The sequence below is a fragment of the Anastrepha ludens genome, chromosome 6 (assembly GCF_028408465.1).
Source record: "Anastrepha ludens isolate Willacy chromosome 6, idAnaLude1.1, whole genome shotgun sequence".
Taxonomy (NCBI): Eukaryota; Metazoa; Arthropoda; class Insecta; order Diptera; family Tephritidae; genus Anastrepha; species Anastrepha ludens.
The window spans coordinates 104308734-104326777 of NC_071502.1; the positions used below are offsets into that span (position 1 = coordinate 104308734).

Genomic DNA, 18044 nt, shown 5'->3' on the forward strand with positions numbered 1-18044 from the left:
CGCTGATGACGTTAAAAGCCAGAAGCGAATTTGAAGACTAAGGAGGTGCGGCCTCACGGACGGCAAGATGTCGTATCTTAATAGCTTTATGTGGGCGCGTTAGTAGGGAGAAGGTACGCGTAAAAAGCAACAACAATACAAAAATGAAATAAAAGCTAGAAAAAATGTTCCATAAAGAAATAGGAAAAAGCAAGCAAGAAATGTTTGCATTGCTGTAATGCTTGACTTTCCTACTTTGTTTTTTCAAAGAAGATCGCGTAATTGTTGTAGTTTTAGTGCCGTGCGGCATGGCAACGAAAGCACGAAAGTACTGGAAAGCGCTCAACCACACGCGATGAGAAAAAGTAAAGGTGCAAACAGAGTGGAAGATTTTTCTTTGAAATTTCTCATTTTTCAGTAAAATAGAAATCTAAAATTTCAGAACTCAAGAAATGAGGTACATGGAATTAGAAAAAGAAAAAAATTAAAAAAATCAAATTTAGGTCAACTTAACATTTTAATTTAAACTAACTTTTCGAAAGCCATTTCTCTGACACTACAATTTTCGTTCATGCTGTCGGCCCCTAACTTACTTTTCCATCACTAGCGTCTTAAGGCATCCCATTCGAAATCAATCAGCTAGAAAACATCTACACCTGCACCAATTATTCCCTTCATGCCACTAAGAGCTTCACCAAAATTCTACCCGTTCAATGTTTGTGCATCACTTAACTTTCATGTATCCATTGTAGGTACGTCAATTTTTATTGACCACAAAAACGATCGACAAACGAAATTTTGTCTGTTGTCTTCTTCCAAGAAAATGCTCAGAACGGTTGCCGCAATAATCAAATGAGTGGTATCCCTCGACCATAAATTTATATATGTAATACTCGCGCGATTGTATTGTGCTGTTGCAAAGCACCACACCAACAACAGTAAAAAGGGGTGAGTTACAGGAAATCCGCTTATTTACGAGTATCACCGCGTTTCGCCGCATGTGGGAAAAAATCAGCTTTGTGCGGACCGCCACCACAAATTGACGGTCTAGAGCGGGAGAAAGTCGTAGTTAGTCGCCAGTGGTGGCTCATATGTTTATATGTAATTCCTTGATAGCATCAACATTTTTTATATATGTATGCATAGATTGGTTTTTTATTGTTTGCTGGCTGCTTCCTTGAAGTTCTTTGTGAACCTTTTTGGGACCTTGCCTCCTTCAATGCTCCTGAGTGATTTGTTTTATTACTTGTCTGCTTCGTTTTCTTACGGCTTTAATATGAGCTCTCGCTCACTGGTGTTTTACTCTTTTTCATTCTTATCGGCTGGCCCTCTCTCTCTCTCTCTTTTCTGTGATGTTGCTTTTATTTCATCGCGTACTCTTATTTTGCGAGTGAGTGTGTGTGAATTTGTTATTTTACATACATTTTAACCCCAGCACAACAGCAGCTGTTTCACAAATATGTTTGTATGCACGCATTTTTGAGGCACTGAAATTTTTTGTATGTCAAGCTGGGTGGTCCCGCTGTTGTAGTCGTCGTCGTCGCCGTCTGGCAGGCCTGGCCGTTTCAAATTGGTTGCTTGCATCGGCATGACAACAACAATAACTCATTCGAAATGCCTGTTAAGAGCCATGAAGACTCGTACAAACATACATGTGTATGTATGTATGTATATACAATTGTATCTCCTCCTACACACATTCATTATTGTACTAAATTTCACTATAATCGCCACATTTGGTGCGTAAATATATTTGTTATGTATGTTTGCTTGCTCGCTTGTCGTTCTGTCTAGCGATCTGTCAACAGACAAATAAGCATAAACGAACATGACATTCAAAAGTGATACAAAAAATTAAAGCAAGACGTGTGAATATGTACATACATATGTACAATATGTTGTACATTTGGCTACTTGGAGTGTCCATATCAGAGATTTTGTTTCAAATAAAAGAGCAAAAACAACTTTTAATAAATCAAAAACTGCGAACAAAACTTTTCTCCCGATGTTTTATATTAAAAAATCACTAATTAGATAATTGAAGGCTGTATTTTTTTAGTTTGGAATTTTTATTGGAGAAAAATCTGTCGAAATCCGAGAATCGTTTTTGAAGAAAAAAAATAGTACAACCAGAACTTTTCTATATTAATGTTAGGATACATCTGTATGCAGGTATTTACGATCCTTGACAGCTAATTAAATACGGGATTTGACCAGTTTTGACTACAGTCAAACTTCTATAACTCAAATCATCATTACCACTTGAAAATTTTCGAGTTATAAGATATTATTAAGCTTGTTTTTTTAAGAAACTGCAAACATATGCAAAAGTTACTACAATGCATTAAAATAATCAGAAATTAGTGATTGAAAATCTAATTTCCCTTTGGAGTTTTCATTAAAAAGAGATTATAATTTGTTCAAAGCCTGATAAGGTCTGTCGGTGGCAGTGTCATTGGTTTGCAAATATAAATAATTTCCGCCACTGAACCCTCATCATCACTTTATATTCCGCTCAAATCCGAATCTACTGCTATGCTGCTTAACCCTAATCCCCTGTCGTTCCATTTGGCACCTTAATCCCATGACGATGGGTCGCTCGCGCTTATTTCTACTATATAACGCGAACAGAAAATTAAAGAAAATCCATAAGATATCTTCTAAGCTTTAACTAGACATATCCGATGAGATTTTTTCAAAATTGTTTATTTTAATAATATTTTTTCATAAACAAATGGTATGAAACAAGCACCGTGCAGTAGTTTTATAAAAAACAGGCCGGACATGAACAACCATCGACATGGGATTGGGGAAAATAATGTCGTCATCTGTGGCGAAAACCTGCTATTAAAATTAAGCTAACGTTGCACGAAGAACAAAGGTCGAGAAAAAACATTTGCTTTACCGAAATGCCGAAATTACCCGAATACATTGAAAATAAGAAAACTAAATAGGTGCACATATAATTCGTGATAATTCTTAAATAATTCGGCTTAAAGACGCATTTGCCAGAATTCTTATTAGACTTAAAGAGAAATTCGGGTCTAAAATTATGTCTATTTTACTCTCTAAAAGCTATTGGTACTCAATTTAGTTCGGTTTAAAGAAAATTCGAGTTATGAAAGCTTGACTGTATTTGCCGTTTGTCTTTTTTTTATTAATTTTTTTATAAAAATATACTTCGTTCTACAACTAATAATATATACAACAAAGTTTCAAACTTTGTAAAAATTTTTTCAAAATTTCGACTTTTTGATAGTTTTTCTTAAGTAAATTTTACGTATTTGGCATTGTTTTTATTAAACTGACTGCATTATAAGAGCAAGCATCCTATAGTGTATGCTAAAGTTGTTTAACAAATATTTCTTAATAACTGATTTAATTAATTAATTTAATGAAGATACAGATTTTTGTAATTTACAAAATTATACAATATTATATAAATTTTTGAGGTATATTTCAATTTTGTACCTCAAAAATTTTGTAAAATTTGGTGCCATCTAATGAACTTACATTGTAGGTGGCGCAGAAGTAATCACCCTATCGGAGGATTTATAATTTTTGCAAATGGCAATCATTTTAGACAATCGTGAACTAGGCAGCTGCAGTGCACAAACAGATAGATAAGCAATGAAAGCGTGTAAAGGTCAAAATGAAGAATTCCATCACTCAAAAGCTTTTGTTTTCTTTTTTAATAAAATTTTTTTCAAAAACAAAATTGGGTGATTTATTTTGCGCCACCTTGTATTTCGCATATATTACTTTTATGACATACCTATGTACCTATATATGTATGTATGCATGTATGTATCTACTACCATTTTACGAGACTCGCATATTAAAGTTTTGAAATTGTGCACTTCATTTTTTTGTGACCACCAAATCGCGCGTCCACCTGTCAGATGAATACATGCATACAATATCAATTGCTTATTCAACTGCGAGGCATTTATGGACAACGCAAGCTTCACGTAGGCACCCCACCTTCATTAAGGGAGCAAAATAAGCTCAAAGACACACGTATGCACATACACACACACGCCAATATACACCTACATAACGTTTAGCATCAAAACTGGCTTCTTAAATTTTAGCAAAAATTTATTCGTAACCCATTTAAAAAACAAAAGCATTTCCATAAGCCAGGCATGATCGCAAACCACCAACAAACACAGCTAATGCCAGCAAAATCGTTAAAAAAAAAACCATTAAACCCGCAAACGCTATTACCCACAACAGTTTTGATCTCTGTGCATGTATGATTTTTTCTTGCTTCATTAAAGCCGTTTTGTTGTTGTTGTTGCTTTTGCTATTTCTATTGCTCAATCCCCACAACTAACAAGAATTCAAAATTTACGCTTAATTGAGTTGTTTCCAAAGCCAATATTTATTGGCTAAAGTAGTTACCTTCAAAGCGCTCAGACAAGAGGGAGAAACATGCAAAGCGTATGTATGTATATATGTATGCGTATGCGTATGTATGTATATAAAGAATTCATTTATCATTTTATGACCATGCCCTGTGTGGCACATATAAATATGTCGGTAGACAAGGCAAGCTCAGTTGGAGCGTGGAAGGATTGTTGGTTGTCTTCATTGATATGTGTTAAAAGGAACTAAAGTGGAAACATGCACGTTACGTTGCGTTATTGTTGTGGGGGGTCATTAAAATTACCACTTATTTTTCTTTGTTGTTGTCGATGTTGTAGCAAGATCACAACGATCTGTGCGGTCCAACGATTCACAGTGACAGAACTGACAAGCGCGCTTGTCGTTTAAATTGCCATGTGTGCGTGTGTGTGTGTATGTTTGAATATTTATATTGTTTGCCTTTCTAGAGCTTAATTATTTCTAATTTCTTGCCTTTTTTTACTTGTCTATTCTTGGCAACAACAATGTCTAGGTTTCCAAATCATTTCCGAGCGCACAAATTTCCATACAAACATACCGACGCTTCATATGTACATATGTTTATTTTTATATTTGTATGCATACGTATGTTTGCCCGCTTGTGCTTGCTAGACTACGCCGGATATCATCAATACTGCCGCTACGGCCGACTGACTAGGTGGTCCACACGCTATACAACTCGTATTCCCTTGCTGTCGGCTTTCTTCACGTTATTATTTCTATACATTTTTTATTTATTTGTTTTTTTATTGCTATTACTATTGCTTTTGTATGTCATTATTTCTTTTTATTATTTTGATTTTTTTTTTGTTTATTGTTTCTGCCCACTCTTGATTGCCATTGATTCAATTCAACTCATTCAACAGCTAGCGAAATAGTAATGAAAGTTTTACTATGCGAGAAATGCCCGTTAGACTAGAAGAAAGCGTGGGGATAGAAAGGAAAGGTCACAGATTTTATTTCCATGCGTTGATTGCATCTGGAAATGTTACACAGTTTATTATATAAATGTATGTATGTATTATGTACGGTTAGAGCGGCCAAGCTCACACAAATGAATTTTCATTAGCTTGTATCGCATTCTTTAATAGCTTTTAAATTGGCCGATCTTACAGCTAATGACATTTTTTTGGAGAACCTTTGATTATTGTATTTTTTTGTTTTCTTGATAGATGAGCTTTAAAATAGTCAGGTAAACAAATTCAAGAGAAAGAGAAAAATCACAAAAAACGTACCACAATAAAATCTATACATACATACATACATGAGATGTAGGTACCTAATTATTTTGTGGGGCTTGGTCTACGTTGACGTTTCCGTCGCTTAATACCAACAATGGCCCGTGGGAGCATCAACAACGCCTGCAAGCAAGCCATTTAGCTTCAGGTATATGAAGCTCAAAACGCATTGTCTTCTGATCAATCATTTTCCTCTGTTGTTGTTATTGTTTAAGATTACAAATCCCTGCCTAGAGCGGTGAAACCATCAGTTGTTGTCGTCAACTTCACCGAACAGTGGGCACGTCGTTGCCACGACAGTCGGTTCTACGTTACCGGAACGACCCGGATTTATATCCGGCCAAGGACTGTCACTACATATATGGGGAATGTTTATGCTGCTACAACAACAGCACGAATTTTTTTTTATTACGTGGTGGTAAGAAACTTCCGACGAATGACGTTCAATGTCTGTCTGGCCCAGCAGTTGCGTTCGGTCCTAGGTTTCGTCAGTTTAGTTAAAGATGTGCCTCCTGACTCGCATGGCAGGTGGCTCAGCCTCCAGTAAGTGCCTGCAGGCGGGATTTCTATTGTATCAACCCAGCAGGAATTGCTTGCTGAAAATCTGACTACTCCTTAACCCGAAGCATAGTAGCCTCGTTGTAGAGTTATAGGGATTGTAAGGGAGACATCAGGAGGCATCCCGTAGCTGTCCTGATGGCAGTATTGTAACAGGCTTGAAACTTCCACCACTGCGCATCAGTAGTACCAGGCGACCAGATGGGTGTGACCTTTGACAGTTTGCTCTCCTTCTCCGCGCACTCAACCGTAATTGTCACTAAGGTCCAAAATCGCAACAAGGTCCTCAAGTCGCTTCCCGGCAGCACTTGGGGCAAAGACAAAGAACAGTTGCTATCGACATTTAAGGAAATTGGTCGGCCGGTTCTAAACTATGCTGCGCCTGTCTGGTCGCCTGGAACTAGTGACACGCAGTGGATAAAGCTAAAGACATGCCAAAATACTGCCATTCGGACAGCGACCGGTTGCCTTCTGATGTGCCCTATTCAACACCTTGACAATGAGGCACAAATTCTCCCTGTAATGGAGCATAATAAACTGCTCAGCAAGCAGTTCCTGCTTGGATGTTACCGCAGGTCCCATCCTTGCAGACACCTGCTTGAGCCTGAGCTGCCTCCCAGGCACGTCAGGAGACACCTCCTAGACTACGCTGACGAAATCCAGGACAAAACTGACAGAAATCTACTGGACCAGACAGTATTTAGACAGTCAATAAACGGCATTCACCGGGAGACCGTCACCACATTCTTAAGCTCCCGTCCTGCGAATGCCGTAATCGGAGGCCAACCACCACCTATTGCAGATGAAGAGCTCAAGCTTCCCCGTGAGACACGCGTAACACTGGTACAACTACGTTCTGGATACTGTAGCTGGTTAAACTCCTACTTATCCAGATTTTTTTATTTTTGCCCTAAGGTCTACGGGCTAGCGATTTGAGGACTTTGTTGCCATTTTGGACCTCAGTGGCTATTGCGGTTGCAAACTATGAAAGGTGACCCCCGAAATTTCGGGGTTATTTACGGTGTGCATTGGTGTGTAGTCAACTTTGACCTTTAACTACAATTTCATCTCCTTCGTCCAGGAGGTAAATATGCTCGCCGGGAATTAGGGGTGGAAAAGCTGAAGATGCCTCGCAATGAAGAAACTAGAAAGGTTGACAAAATAGTTGTTTACTTTGGAACACAAACCATCTATGTCATTGCCGGACGCCGTTTTCACATCTCAAAGGCTAATCAATTGATTGCTCAGCCATCTACCCAGGCTCGGACAGGATATGGTCCGATGACTTGGCGTGTAACGATCTTGGCCTTGTACGTGCAGGACAGACACATACGCTCAGTCTAATCCAGCACCATGCTAGGTTTACTAAGAAAACTGAGCTTGGCTGAGAAATTTTGATGAGGAGAGGGCACAAAAGATCTTAAGGTGGAAGTGCGATCCTCCTTCTATTCTTTTATTTTATTTCCAATTGATTGGAATGAAGCTTAGTTTTTACATTTGCATTGACTCGCCGAATTGGGCTAAATAATTAAAAAAAATCACCCTCCTTTCTCCAGGCCCCACACTCAACGATCTTTGACCTTTCCTGGTACATAAGTACGTATGTGTGCATTTAAAAATATTTGCAGTGCATTTAAAAATATGAATACAAGGTCATCAATCTTCCCAAAATCCAGTATTGATATAAGAAAATGCTAAATTTTATGATGAATCGTAGATATGTATTTCTTAAAAAGTGAAAAAGATTAAAGTAAGAATTACCTTTGGAAAAAATCACAAAACACAATTCCTATTATGCGCCTTGTATTGATTTAAAATTAGATGTCTAAGGTACGTACATACATACATATATGGGTATAATCGACCACCTAACGATCGTGTCAGCGCGAACGGACAATCAACGGACAATTCTCCGTATTAGGGATGCGTTCACAAAGCAGCGAAACAGCATACTGCGGAACATAAAAACACTTCAAAGCAATCAATTTGTACACAGAATGCGCATTGTCCTTTGTACGTCTACATGTTATACCTATGTGTATGGGTGAGAGCGATTGGGGAAGCACCCCGACAACAGTTGTTTAATGAATAACAATAACAAGGAGCAGATGACGTACATATGTATGTACATACAAGCATGTAGGTGGATTTGTACCGAAGAGGCAATCAGAAATTTACCTTCAACAACAACTATGAAAAAAACGCTGACGACTTAATTCCGCTGAGTACCGCCTAATCTGTGGAACGAGAGGACGTCATCTATTTCGATTTGAAGTGTACTTGTGTTTAATACCGAGAAATTGTCGGAAAAAACAAGCAAACAAAAATGACGAAGAAAACGAAAATACTATGAAATGAAGAACAATTCAACGAATAGACAGCCAACGGAGAACGCTTGAGTGAGGACGAAGAAAGGAGCTTCAAAGAAGTGGCGAATGACAGGGAAATGGAATGTTCGAAATCTACAGATATATATATGAATATAACTATATGTATACATACATATGTATGTTGCATGCTTCTAAATTAAATGCCGCCAGCAGGAGCGAAATTTGGAAAATTGCAACGAAATTAAGATCTTCAAAGCGCACAGCACGACTTCATATCCGCAATACAGTAGACGAGGTGAGGCAAGGCAAAGCAAAGCAAATCAAAGTAAGGTAAATTGAAGAGCCATGCAGGCAGTCAGCAGGTACATGCTGATAATCCGCACTGCGCCGCACTAAACAGACTCAACACAACACAATTACTTTGGAACCACCGCAGTTACAACAACAACCATATGAAAGCAGCCACGATCAAGGAAATAAGGAAAATGTATGTACAATACATATGTACAAACGAACGTAGATTATTTGAAAAAGTTGTGAAGCCTAGCGGCTAACACCAACGCCAGCGCTGAGAAAAATGGTCATCAACTTAGGCGATAGCAATAATAAGTACAACAAGTCAAACTCTAAGCAAATCAACGTCACATTCACTGTAAGGCAATTGAAATGTAACTCGAATTCTAGCGGCAAACATGACAATCGATATACTTTTTTTTGTTCGTTAGTTTGTTGGTATTTTACTCTCAAAAATGTCAGAAAAACGAATGCAATGAGAGTACACCTTATCAGTCGAATTAAAGAGAAAACCTTTTACTCTCAATTTAGTATTTGTTCTCTTCACTAAAATCATTTGCTCTCTTATTGTGTTTTGCAGTATTATGTTTTCTCGTGGCGATTAAAGTCACTTATAGTCTATGGATTAATCGTTAGTTTAAGCTTGATCTGTTAACCATATTTAACTAAGTAAATTAGTCTGTAAGATCATTTTCTGTAAAAGTAAATAAATAAATATAAAGCAATATTTTTTGGAGTTTAGTAGTAAATGTCGTATTAAGTAGCAAATAGGTTTCGGAAGTACCTATAGGCAGGTAGAACAAAAACAAGAACAAAAAAATTATTTAACGAACTTTAGAAATATTGAGATCTTCAAGAAGAATATGTGATCAGGACATGTCTGCAGTAGTCCGAAGGTAAAAAAAAATTGAATATATTTTTTTGTGTATTTTTTTCTTTTGTTGTTATGTTATTTTTTGTTTGTTTTTTTTCTTTTGTTTGTTTTTTTTCTGTATTTGTTTTTCTTTTTTTATTTATTTTTTCTTTTTTTATTATTCTTTTTTCTGTTTTTATTATTCTTTTTTCTTTTTTTATTTTTTTTCTTGCGTTATTTTTTATTCTTTTTCCACCCAAAACAGTAGAAGGTTGGTACACAATCACAAAGTCCCAATCGAATTTCGGCCATACACACTTTTCTTCGACAAAACTCCTGTAGGAAATTCACCACACAAAAACCAAGTGGAATCTAAACCATAATAAAAGTATTTTCTCAATTTTCTGGGTTGGCGATTGTAAGCGTTTTTGTTTTACTCAAACTGTTGGAGTGATAGTCCTTGATCGGATATGGTACCAGTTCCTTACGCTAACATAGAAGTGATTGTCATGGAACGCGGAGAAATATTAAAAACAAAAAACTGAAACTAATTTATTGTATACAAATATTCTTATCATTAAAAAGTCTTTCTGGGGTTGCGATGAATCTTAATCTTCAATTTACTTTTACCAAAAAAAGGCCGCAATGTTGAGCTTTGCTGCAAAAATTCTATATTTTTAAGTTTTTTCGGCTAAGAAGGTGATAAAGTCGGTTTTAATGTACTCATTTTGTTTTAAGGCAACTTCAAATTGAAAAACAAAAAAAAACAACATTTGAAATTGCCAACCTGGAAGAACTAAGATATTAATCACACTATGTATGTACAATCCAGACTTTCAGAAAAACTTTGTTTCATCAATTACCCAGACGGCTGTCGAACATTGTAACCAATTTAGGAACAGGATTGTGGATTCTAATCTTTATACGTGCTTTGTGAAAAAGGAATTGCATTTCGAAAGCAGCATTATAGGTCCTTTTACATAGTATATGTCAGGAAAACCAAGATGGATAGAACAAATTGAAGCAGAAATTGTACGCAAAAGTTCTCAACAAACAAATATGCGACATACTAAGATTCGATTTGAGGAATCTTTTTTTTTTTTTAATTTTGTCTGATTTTTCACGTTTGTCCTATAAATCTTCTCTATAAAATCTTCCTACTGTTCACTTTTTGCTTTCAACTCATACTTTTTGAAGTACTGCTTAACTTTAATTTTTTTTTTCTTAGAAGACTAATTCTTTTTTTATCTTCCTTTCAGGGTAAAGCGCGAGGGAACCGCACCGCTATCTACCTACGTTCAGTATTTCAATCCCATCTCGAATCACTTGGTAGTTCCGTTCAAAAGCATGCTGGTAAAATGCTTTTTGTTGCCATTCTAGTGTTAAGCACCTTCTGTGTGGGTCTGAAAAGCGCTCAAATCCATTCGAAAGTACACCAGCTGTGGATACAGGAAGGTGGGCGACTAGAATCTGAACTCGCCTATACGCAAAAAACCATCGGCGAAGATGAATCCTCAACACACCAGCTGATTATACAAACAGCGCAAGATGCGAATGCGTCTGTGCTGCATCCACAAGCGTTGCTGGCGCATCTGGAAGTGTTAAAGAAGGCGACGGCGGTAAAGGTGCATATGTTCGATACGGAATGGGGTTTGCGCGATATGTGCAATTCGCCCACAACGCCAAGTTTTGAGGGGCATTACTTCATCGAGCAAATTTTCAAACATTTGATACCCTGTTCGATAATAACGCCACTGGATTGTTTTTGGGAAGGCAGTCAGCTATTGGGACCGGAATTTCCAGTACAGATACCGTAAGTAATGAAACAACAACTTAAAATAGTACTTATTACGAAATTCTAAAAAATTGAATAAACACTAATTTACTGTTGTCTGATCTCGTACCTCCACAGTGGCATTGATAAGCGAATCATGTGGAGCACAATGAATCCTTCGAGTCTCGTGCAAACGATGAAACAACAAATGAGTGACCAGAAAATTTCTTTCGATTTCGATATGGTGGAGCAGTATATGAAACGTGCGGGCATTACTACCGGTTACACGGAAAAGCCTTGTCTCGATCCTAAGGGCGCAGAATGTCCTGAAACTGCACCGAATAAGGGTAGTCAACAGCCACCCGATGTAGGCGCTATACTCACAGGAGGTTGCAATGGTTATGCCACCAAGTACATGCATTGGCCGGAAGAACTCATCGTCGGTGGCGTACAACGTAATCGCTCTGGACACTTGCGTAAAGCAAAAGGTCTACAAACGGTCGTGCAACTTATGACCGAGAAGGAAATGTTTGATTTGTGGAATGAGAACTATAAGGTGCATCATATCGGTTGGACGCAAGAGAAAGCAGCCGAGGTGTTAAATGCATGGCAGCGCAATTTTTCAAAGGAGGTAGAGTCGCTTTTGAAGATCAACCGACGTATTTCCAATAATTATGACATCTATGTCTTCTCATCGGCCACCTTGGACGATATACTCGCTAAATATTCCAATCCCAGCCCGATTAGCATTGTAATTGGTGTAATTGCTACGGTACTCTACGCATTTTGCACGCTTATACGTTGGAAGGATCCGGTTAAGGGTCAGAGTAGTGTTGGCGTAGCTGGCGTTCTTTTAATCGGTTTCTCAACCGCGGCTGGCTTGGGGCTTTGCGCTCTACTCGGCATTGTTTTCAATGCGGCGAGCACTCAAGTGGTGCCCTTTCTGGCACTCGGCTTGGGTGTGGATCACATTTTTATGCTTACGGCTGCCTATGCGGAAAGTAATCGAAAGGAACAGACCAAATACATATTGAAGAAGGTCGGACCAAGTATACTCTTCAGCGCATGTGTCACATCGGGCTCATTCTTTGCTGCGGTTTTCATACCAGTTCCTGCACTGAAAGTTTTCTGCTTACAAGCAGCTATTGTTATGTGCTTCAATTTAGCCGCAGCTCTGCTTGTATTCCCTGCCATGATTTCTTTGGACTTACGACGCCGCACTGCCGGACGCGCAGATATTTTTTGCTGTTGTTTCCCGGTGTGGAAGGAGAAACCTGTAGCGGCTACAGTAACTAGCACACGGTACAGTAACAATCGTCGCAACGCTTATGCTGTGAAAAATTGTAATAACCGCTCCACTGCGGCGGCCGCACAGCAGCCACAGCTGAAGTATCAAGAGGAAGCACTCCTCTCATGTTCAGAGAAACGAATACCATCTTTTTCATTATCGAGCTTCGCTATTAAGTATTATACACCGTTCCTAATGAAGAGTTGGGTCAAGTTTCTGGCCATTATCACATTCGTCGGTACGCTTGTCTTCAGCTTGTACGCATCAACGCGCCTACAGGATGGCCTCGACCTAATCGATCTGGTACCCAAGGACACAAACGAATATAAATTTCTCAATGCACAGGCATCCATGTTTGGTTTCTATAGCATGTATGCCGTAACACAGGGCAATTTCGAATATCCAACCAATCAGCGATTGCTGCACGAATACCACGAGGCTTTTGTGCGCGTACCTCACGTAATTAAGAATGATAATGGTGGCCTGCCAGACTTTTGGCTGTCGCTATTTCGCGATTGGTTACTCAACCTGCAACGCATATTTGACCGAGAATTCAGCGAGGGGCGTCTAACACCGGAAGGTTGGTTATCCAATGCTACCAGCGATGCCATCTTGGCTTACAAATTACTCGTGCAAACTGGGTATGTCGATAACCCGGTTGACAAAAGTCTGGTGACACAGAACCGTTTAGTGGACAGTGAGGGTATAATCAATCCGAAGGCATTTTACAACTATTTGTCTGCATGGGCCACCAATGACGTTTTCGCCTACGGTGCTTCACAGGTGAATTTGAAGACCAACACAAGGGTGTTTAGAAGGTTTATAATGATTAGTGTGTGTCTTTTTTTGCAGGGCAAATTACACCCAGAACCGCGTCAGTATTATCACATCGCCGGGGAATATGATCTCAAAATACCGAAGAGTCTACCATTGGTGTATGCGCAGCTGCCTTTCTATCTGCACGGCTTAACTGATACATCGGAAATTAAAGCGCTTATTGGCCATATACGCGACCTGAGTGTGAAATTCGAGGGGCGAGGACTGCCAAACTATCCTTCAGGTGAGTAAAAAAAAAACAAAAATGAACATCAGTATTTTGCCACTTGGAAAACTTCATCTTATTCACATTCACCTTTTTTCGTTTATTTCTGCAATATTTCAGGTATACCGTTCATATTCTGGGAACAGTATATGACACTACGCTGCTCACTCGCCCTTATTCTATGCATCTCACTTATTGCTGCCTTTATATTGGTCTCCATACTACTATTATCAGTGTGGGCTGCTGCTTTGGTCGTTTTCAGCGTCGTCGCTTCGTTGATACAAATTTTTGGCGCAATGACAATTTTAGGCATAAAACTCTCAGCCATTCCGGCAGTGATACTAATCTTGAGTGTAGGCATGATTGTCTGCCTTACGGTGCATATTTCGCTGGTAAGTTTATTGAGATATTTTTTTAAATGAATTTGCTTTAAAAACGTTAATTTATCTTAACAACAACAGGGCTTCATCACGTCCGTGGGTAATCGCGAGCGTCGTATACATCTCTCCATGCAAATGACGCTCGGTCCTCTTATACACGGTGTGCTCACTTCCGCTCTAGCGGTATTCATGCTTTCCACCTCACCCTTCGAATTCGTCATACGTCATTTCTTTTGGCTGCTGCTTGTTGTGCTGTGCGTCGGCGCTTGCAATGGCCTTGTACTCTACCCCATCATTTTGAGTATGTTCGGCCCCGAGGCGGAGTTGGTGCCACTCGAACATCCAGATCGCATTTCAACACCATCCCCTGTAATGTCGCGCAGCAAACGCGCCAACAAAACAGTTGTGGTGCATGGCAGCCGTTCGTCACGTTCCTGCAATAAGGGTATGCATCATCACAAGGATATCAATATAAATGATCCGTCGCTAACAACCATCACCGAAGAACCACCCTCTTGGAAATCATCCTCATCGTCGATACAAATGAATAACGAATGGAATGGCACGAATATGAATAATGCGGCGCAAATGAACAATTACAATATGAATAATTACTATATGCATCGACCGCAACAGAATTATGCACATCACCATCATCATCAAGCGCCACCAGCACACCAACAACCACCGCAACAAAGCACACAACAAACAATTTATGGCGCGCCAACGACATTTCACAAGCCACAGCATCAGCAACACCCCCAACATGCACATCATGCGTCACAACAGCAACAACAACAACAACATCAAGGTGCATCGTCGCCACCACCACCGCCGCCAACTCAACACAGCACGCATACGCTTGGTGGCCAACACGAAGCGAGTAACTTTCCCGAGTTGCAGAGTATCGTGGTGCAACCGGAAGTCACTGTGGAAACGCACCACTCGGATACGAACACAACCAAAGTAACGGCGACAGCGAATATCAAGGTGGAATTAGTGACGCCAGGTCGTGCGGTGCGCAGCTATAACTTTAGCAGCTAGCGGGCCAGTACAGAGGAGATACATTAGAGCTTTAGAATATTTATTTGCTTAGTTAAATACAAATGTAGAAATGTTTGAAAATTTGAATTTGTAGCGCACATTACTAGCGTTGAAAGTCTGCTTGGGTAATTATTAGACTCCTGACTTCTTAATTTCAAAAAGTCAACTGTGTTTAGGAAATTTACTGGGAAGAGTGAAATAACGTGAAGAATTGAAATAACGGAAATATGAGTACTACTTCTTGAAGCTGAAGCGAGTGCAATGCGTTGGTAGATTTTTGCGAAATTGTAAATTAAATGTTTTAAAAACATTGTGAATGCATACAAATTTCAAGAAATATTAAAACTCAAAAATGTATAGTATATCCAGAAAAAATATTAAATTGAATGCTAACATGAGGAAAATCTTTTTTACAGTTTGCTCAGTGCTTTTTAAGGTTATACAATTTTGGGTGCACTCGGAAAAAAATCTTGAAATCTTTATTTTACTTTTCTAGCGAAGTGTTTTAAAATTTATAGAGTTTCCGTTTTTAAATAAAATATGTTCGCTCGCAAGGCTTTTGTAGTCTGATTGCATTTATATTTGAAATTTTTTTTTCAAATTCATAGGAAAGCAGACTTTTGTTGCATTAGCCCTACGCAATTAACGCTTCCCAGTAAAGAGTTAATTTAAGAAATTGAAATAAAATGTAAATTACCAATTTTTAAAATCGGAAAAGACTACATAATACGCATAGTATGCAACTGAAAAGTTGAAATTTTCAATAGGATTTTGTTAAGTATTATGAGTAGATATTTTTCTAACTATTTTAGTTTCGTAATTATTTGTGTGTGTAAATAGCAAAAACATTATCAACCAAATAGTATGACATGCAGTTTAAGCGTTTCCACGATAGTCGGTTCTACGTTACCGAAACGACCCGGATTTATATCCGGCCAAGGACTGTCACTCCAGCAGCATTCCCCGTATGTAAGTACGGGGAATGTTTATGCTACTACAACAACAACATACAGTTTAAGTTAACTCAAATCAATCATGTGGCAGCCCGTGACTGAGAAGAACGTAAAAGTGCTCAAATAAATCAAATAAACGAAAGTTAATAATTAATGAAATAAAACCACAAAATACTCATAATTCCTTAAATAAAACAAATACCTGTGAGCACTCATGTGTTGGGTATAAAAACGTTAATTTATATTTTTAAACTGAAATTGAAACTAGTACAATTTTTTAACGACTTAAATTTGTATCGATGTACAAAAAGGCACATAAAGATAAAATAATGTTTGTAAATATTATTACTATTATTATTATAATACAAAAAGTATTGCATTTCTCGTACTCGAATGTCTGGCGAGTAGCGCTAATGATTTTATAAACTCATAGTATTCAAGTTCAATTTAAACCACGAATTGGTTGGTAGTATTCAAAAAGGAAACTAATAAATATACTAACTAAAAAAGTTGAAAAAAATTAAATTTTAAATATTTATTTATTATTAAAATAAAAACAATTTATAGCATTTTTACATAAATTAGGCTTTTCCAAATTTTGTAGGCATCTTAACTGCTCGGGTAAATAAAAACTAATTTAGTAAGGTCGGCATACATTTTTTTCATTTTTATTCAATAAAAGAAAAAATAAATAAATATAAGTCCAATGCACTCAAGCTGAGCAAAAATTTGTTAAAAAAAAATTCTTTGAAAATATGCTTATATTAGTGTAAAATACTGCTAAATTTTTTATGTACACACAGTTGGTCGATATTCCTAATTTCACAGTTTTAGTGATCCGCACACGAACACAAGATTGACTCCGTCGTTTGCGCGACGTTTAGTAGTTAATTTATATTATATTTTGTAAATGTTGTTTTTATTTGCACATGGAAATAGTTTCTGTGCTTAGTTAATGGTTGTTTACTATTATTATTGTATAATTGAATTATATTAAGTAGATATAAGCATCTCTGAATGTATACATCTATCCAAGAAAGCGAAAAATTTAATAAATTTAATAGGTATTTTTCCTAAGTGTAGCCCTAAACGAAATCATTGTATTGAGTGTGTTCGAAAAATTAAAGCAATAATTACATTTTTAATTAATATATGCGTTATTTTTTCACATACAATTCATATATGAACATTAAATACAAAAACAAAAACTTCACTAAGATCATGCTCATGCCCGTCTGAAGCAATCAATTTTATTCTGAATATGGTTCTTATTGAAATTGAGATTTGAATAGGTCGAGACAAGGAGCACCAAGAGATTTGGTGGCTCCTAAAACACTCAGGCTAAAAGGCTATTGTATTTAGAGCTCTGAAAAGAGGATAGATAGTCAAGGAGGGAAGGAGTAAAGTATCAAAGAAAGAGATAGGAAAAAATAGAGACAGAGATAGAGATAGTTAGTCATGTGAGAATTTTCCAGATTCTTTGTCAAATCTGTAAATATCCTCCAGTTTTAGAGAACGAATATTACTCATTCTCACAACATTGGAACCCAAAACTCATAGCCTTGCTCTAGCAAAGGCAGGACACTCACAGAGAAAGTGCTTAGTACTAACCGCCTCCTCCAAGCAAGACGGGCACATTGGGCCCTCAATGATTCCAATGGTGGTCATATGCTGACCCCATGGGTTGTGTCCTGTAATAATACCGACCATCAACCGAACGTATTTCCTTCCAGGTTTTAGTAGAAAGTTTGACTTGTCACAAAACACTTTGCAGTTCTGCAGCGTTCTAGACCGGACTATCGCTCTTTATGTAAATTGCATAGATAATCGCCGATCCAATTCATGATTCCTGTCCTGGGCCCTCAGTGCAGCCTGGGTGTCACTGAAAACTCCAATCTGTT

At 38.0% G+C, this 18044-nt stretch overlaps 1 protein-coding gene across 1 annotated transcript in view; it reads left to right on the forward strand.

Annotated features, from left to right (window-relative positions):
- Positions 1–17288, forward strand: part of LOC128865780 (protein patched) — a 30498-nt gene extending 13210 nt beyond the window's left edge. The window contains exons 2-6 of the mRNA XM_054106125.1: positions 10922–11475; positions 11575–13507; positions 13577–13784; positions 13887–14158; positions 14228–17288. Coding sequence (XP_053962100.1) covers positions 10922–11475; positions 11575–13507; positions 13577–13784; positions 13887–14158; positions 14228–15190 — 3930 coding nt within the window. The 3' untranslated portion in view covers positions 15191–17288. The remainder of the gene's footprint in view (positions 1–10921; positions 11476–11574; positions 13508–13576; positions 13785–13886; positions 14159–14227) is intronic.
- The last annotated feature ends 756 nt before the right edge of the window (positions 17289–18044 follow it).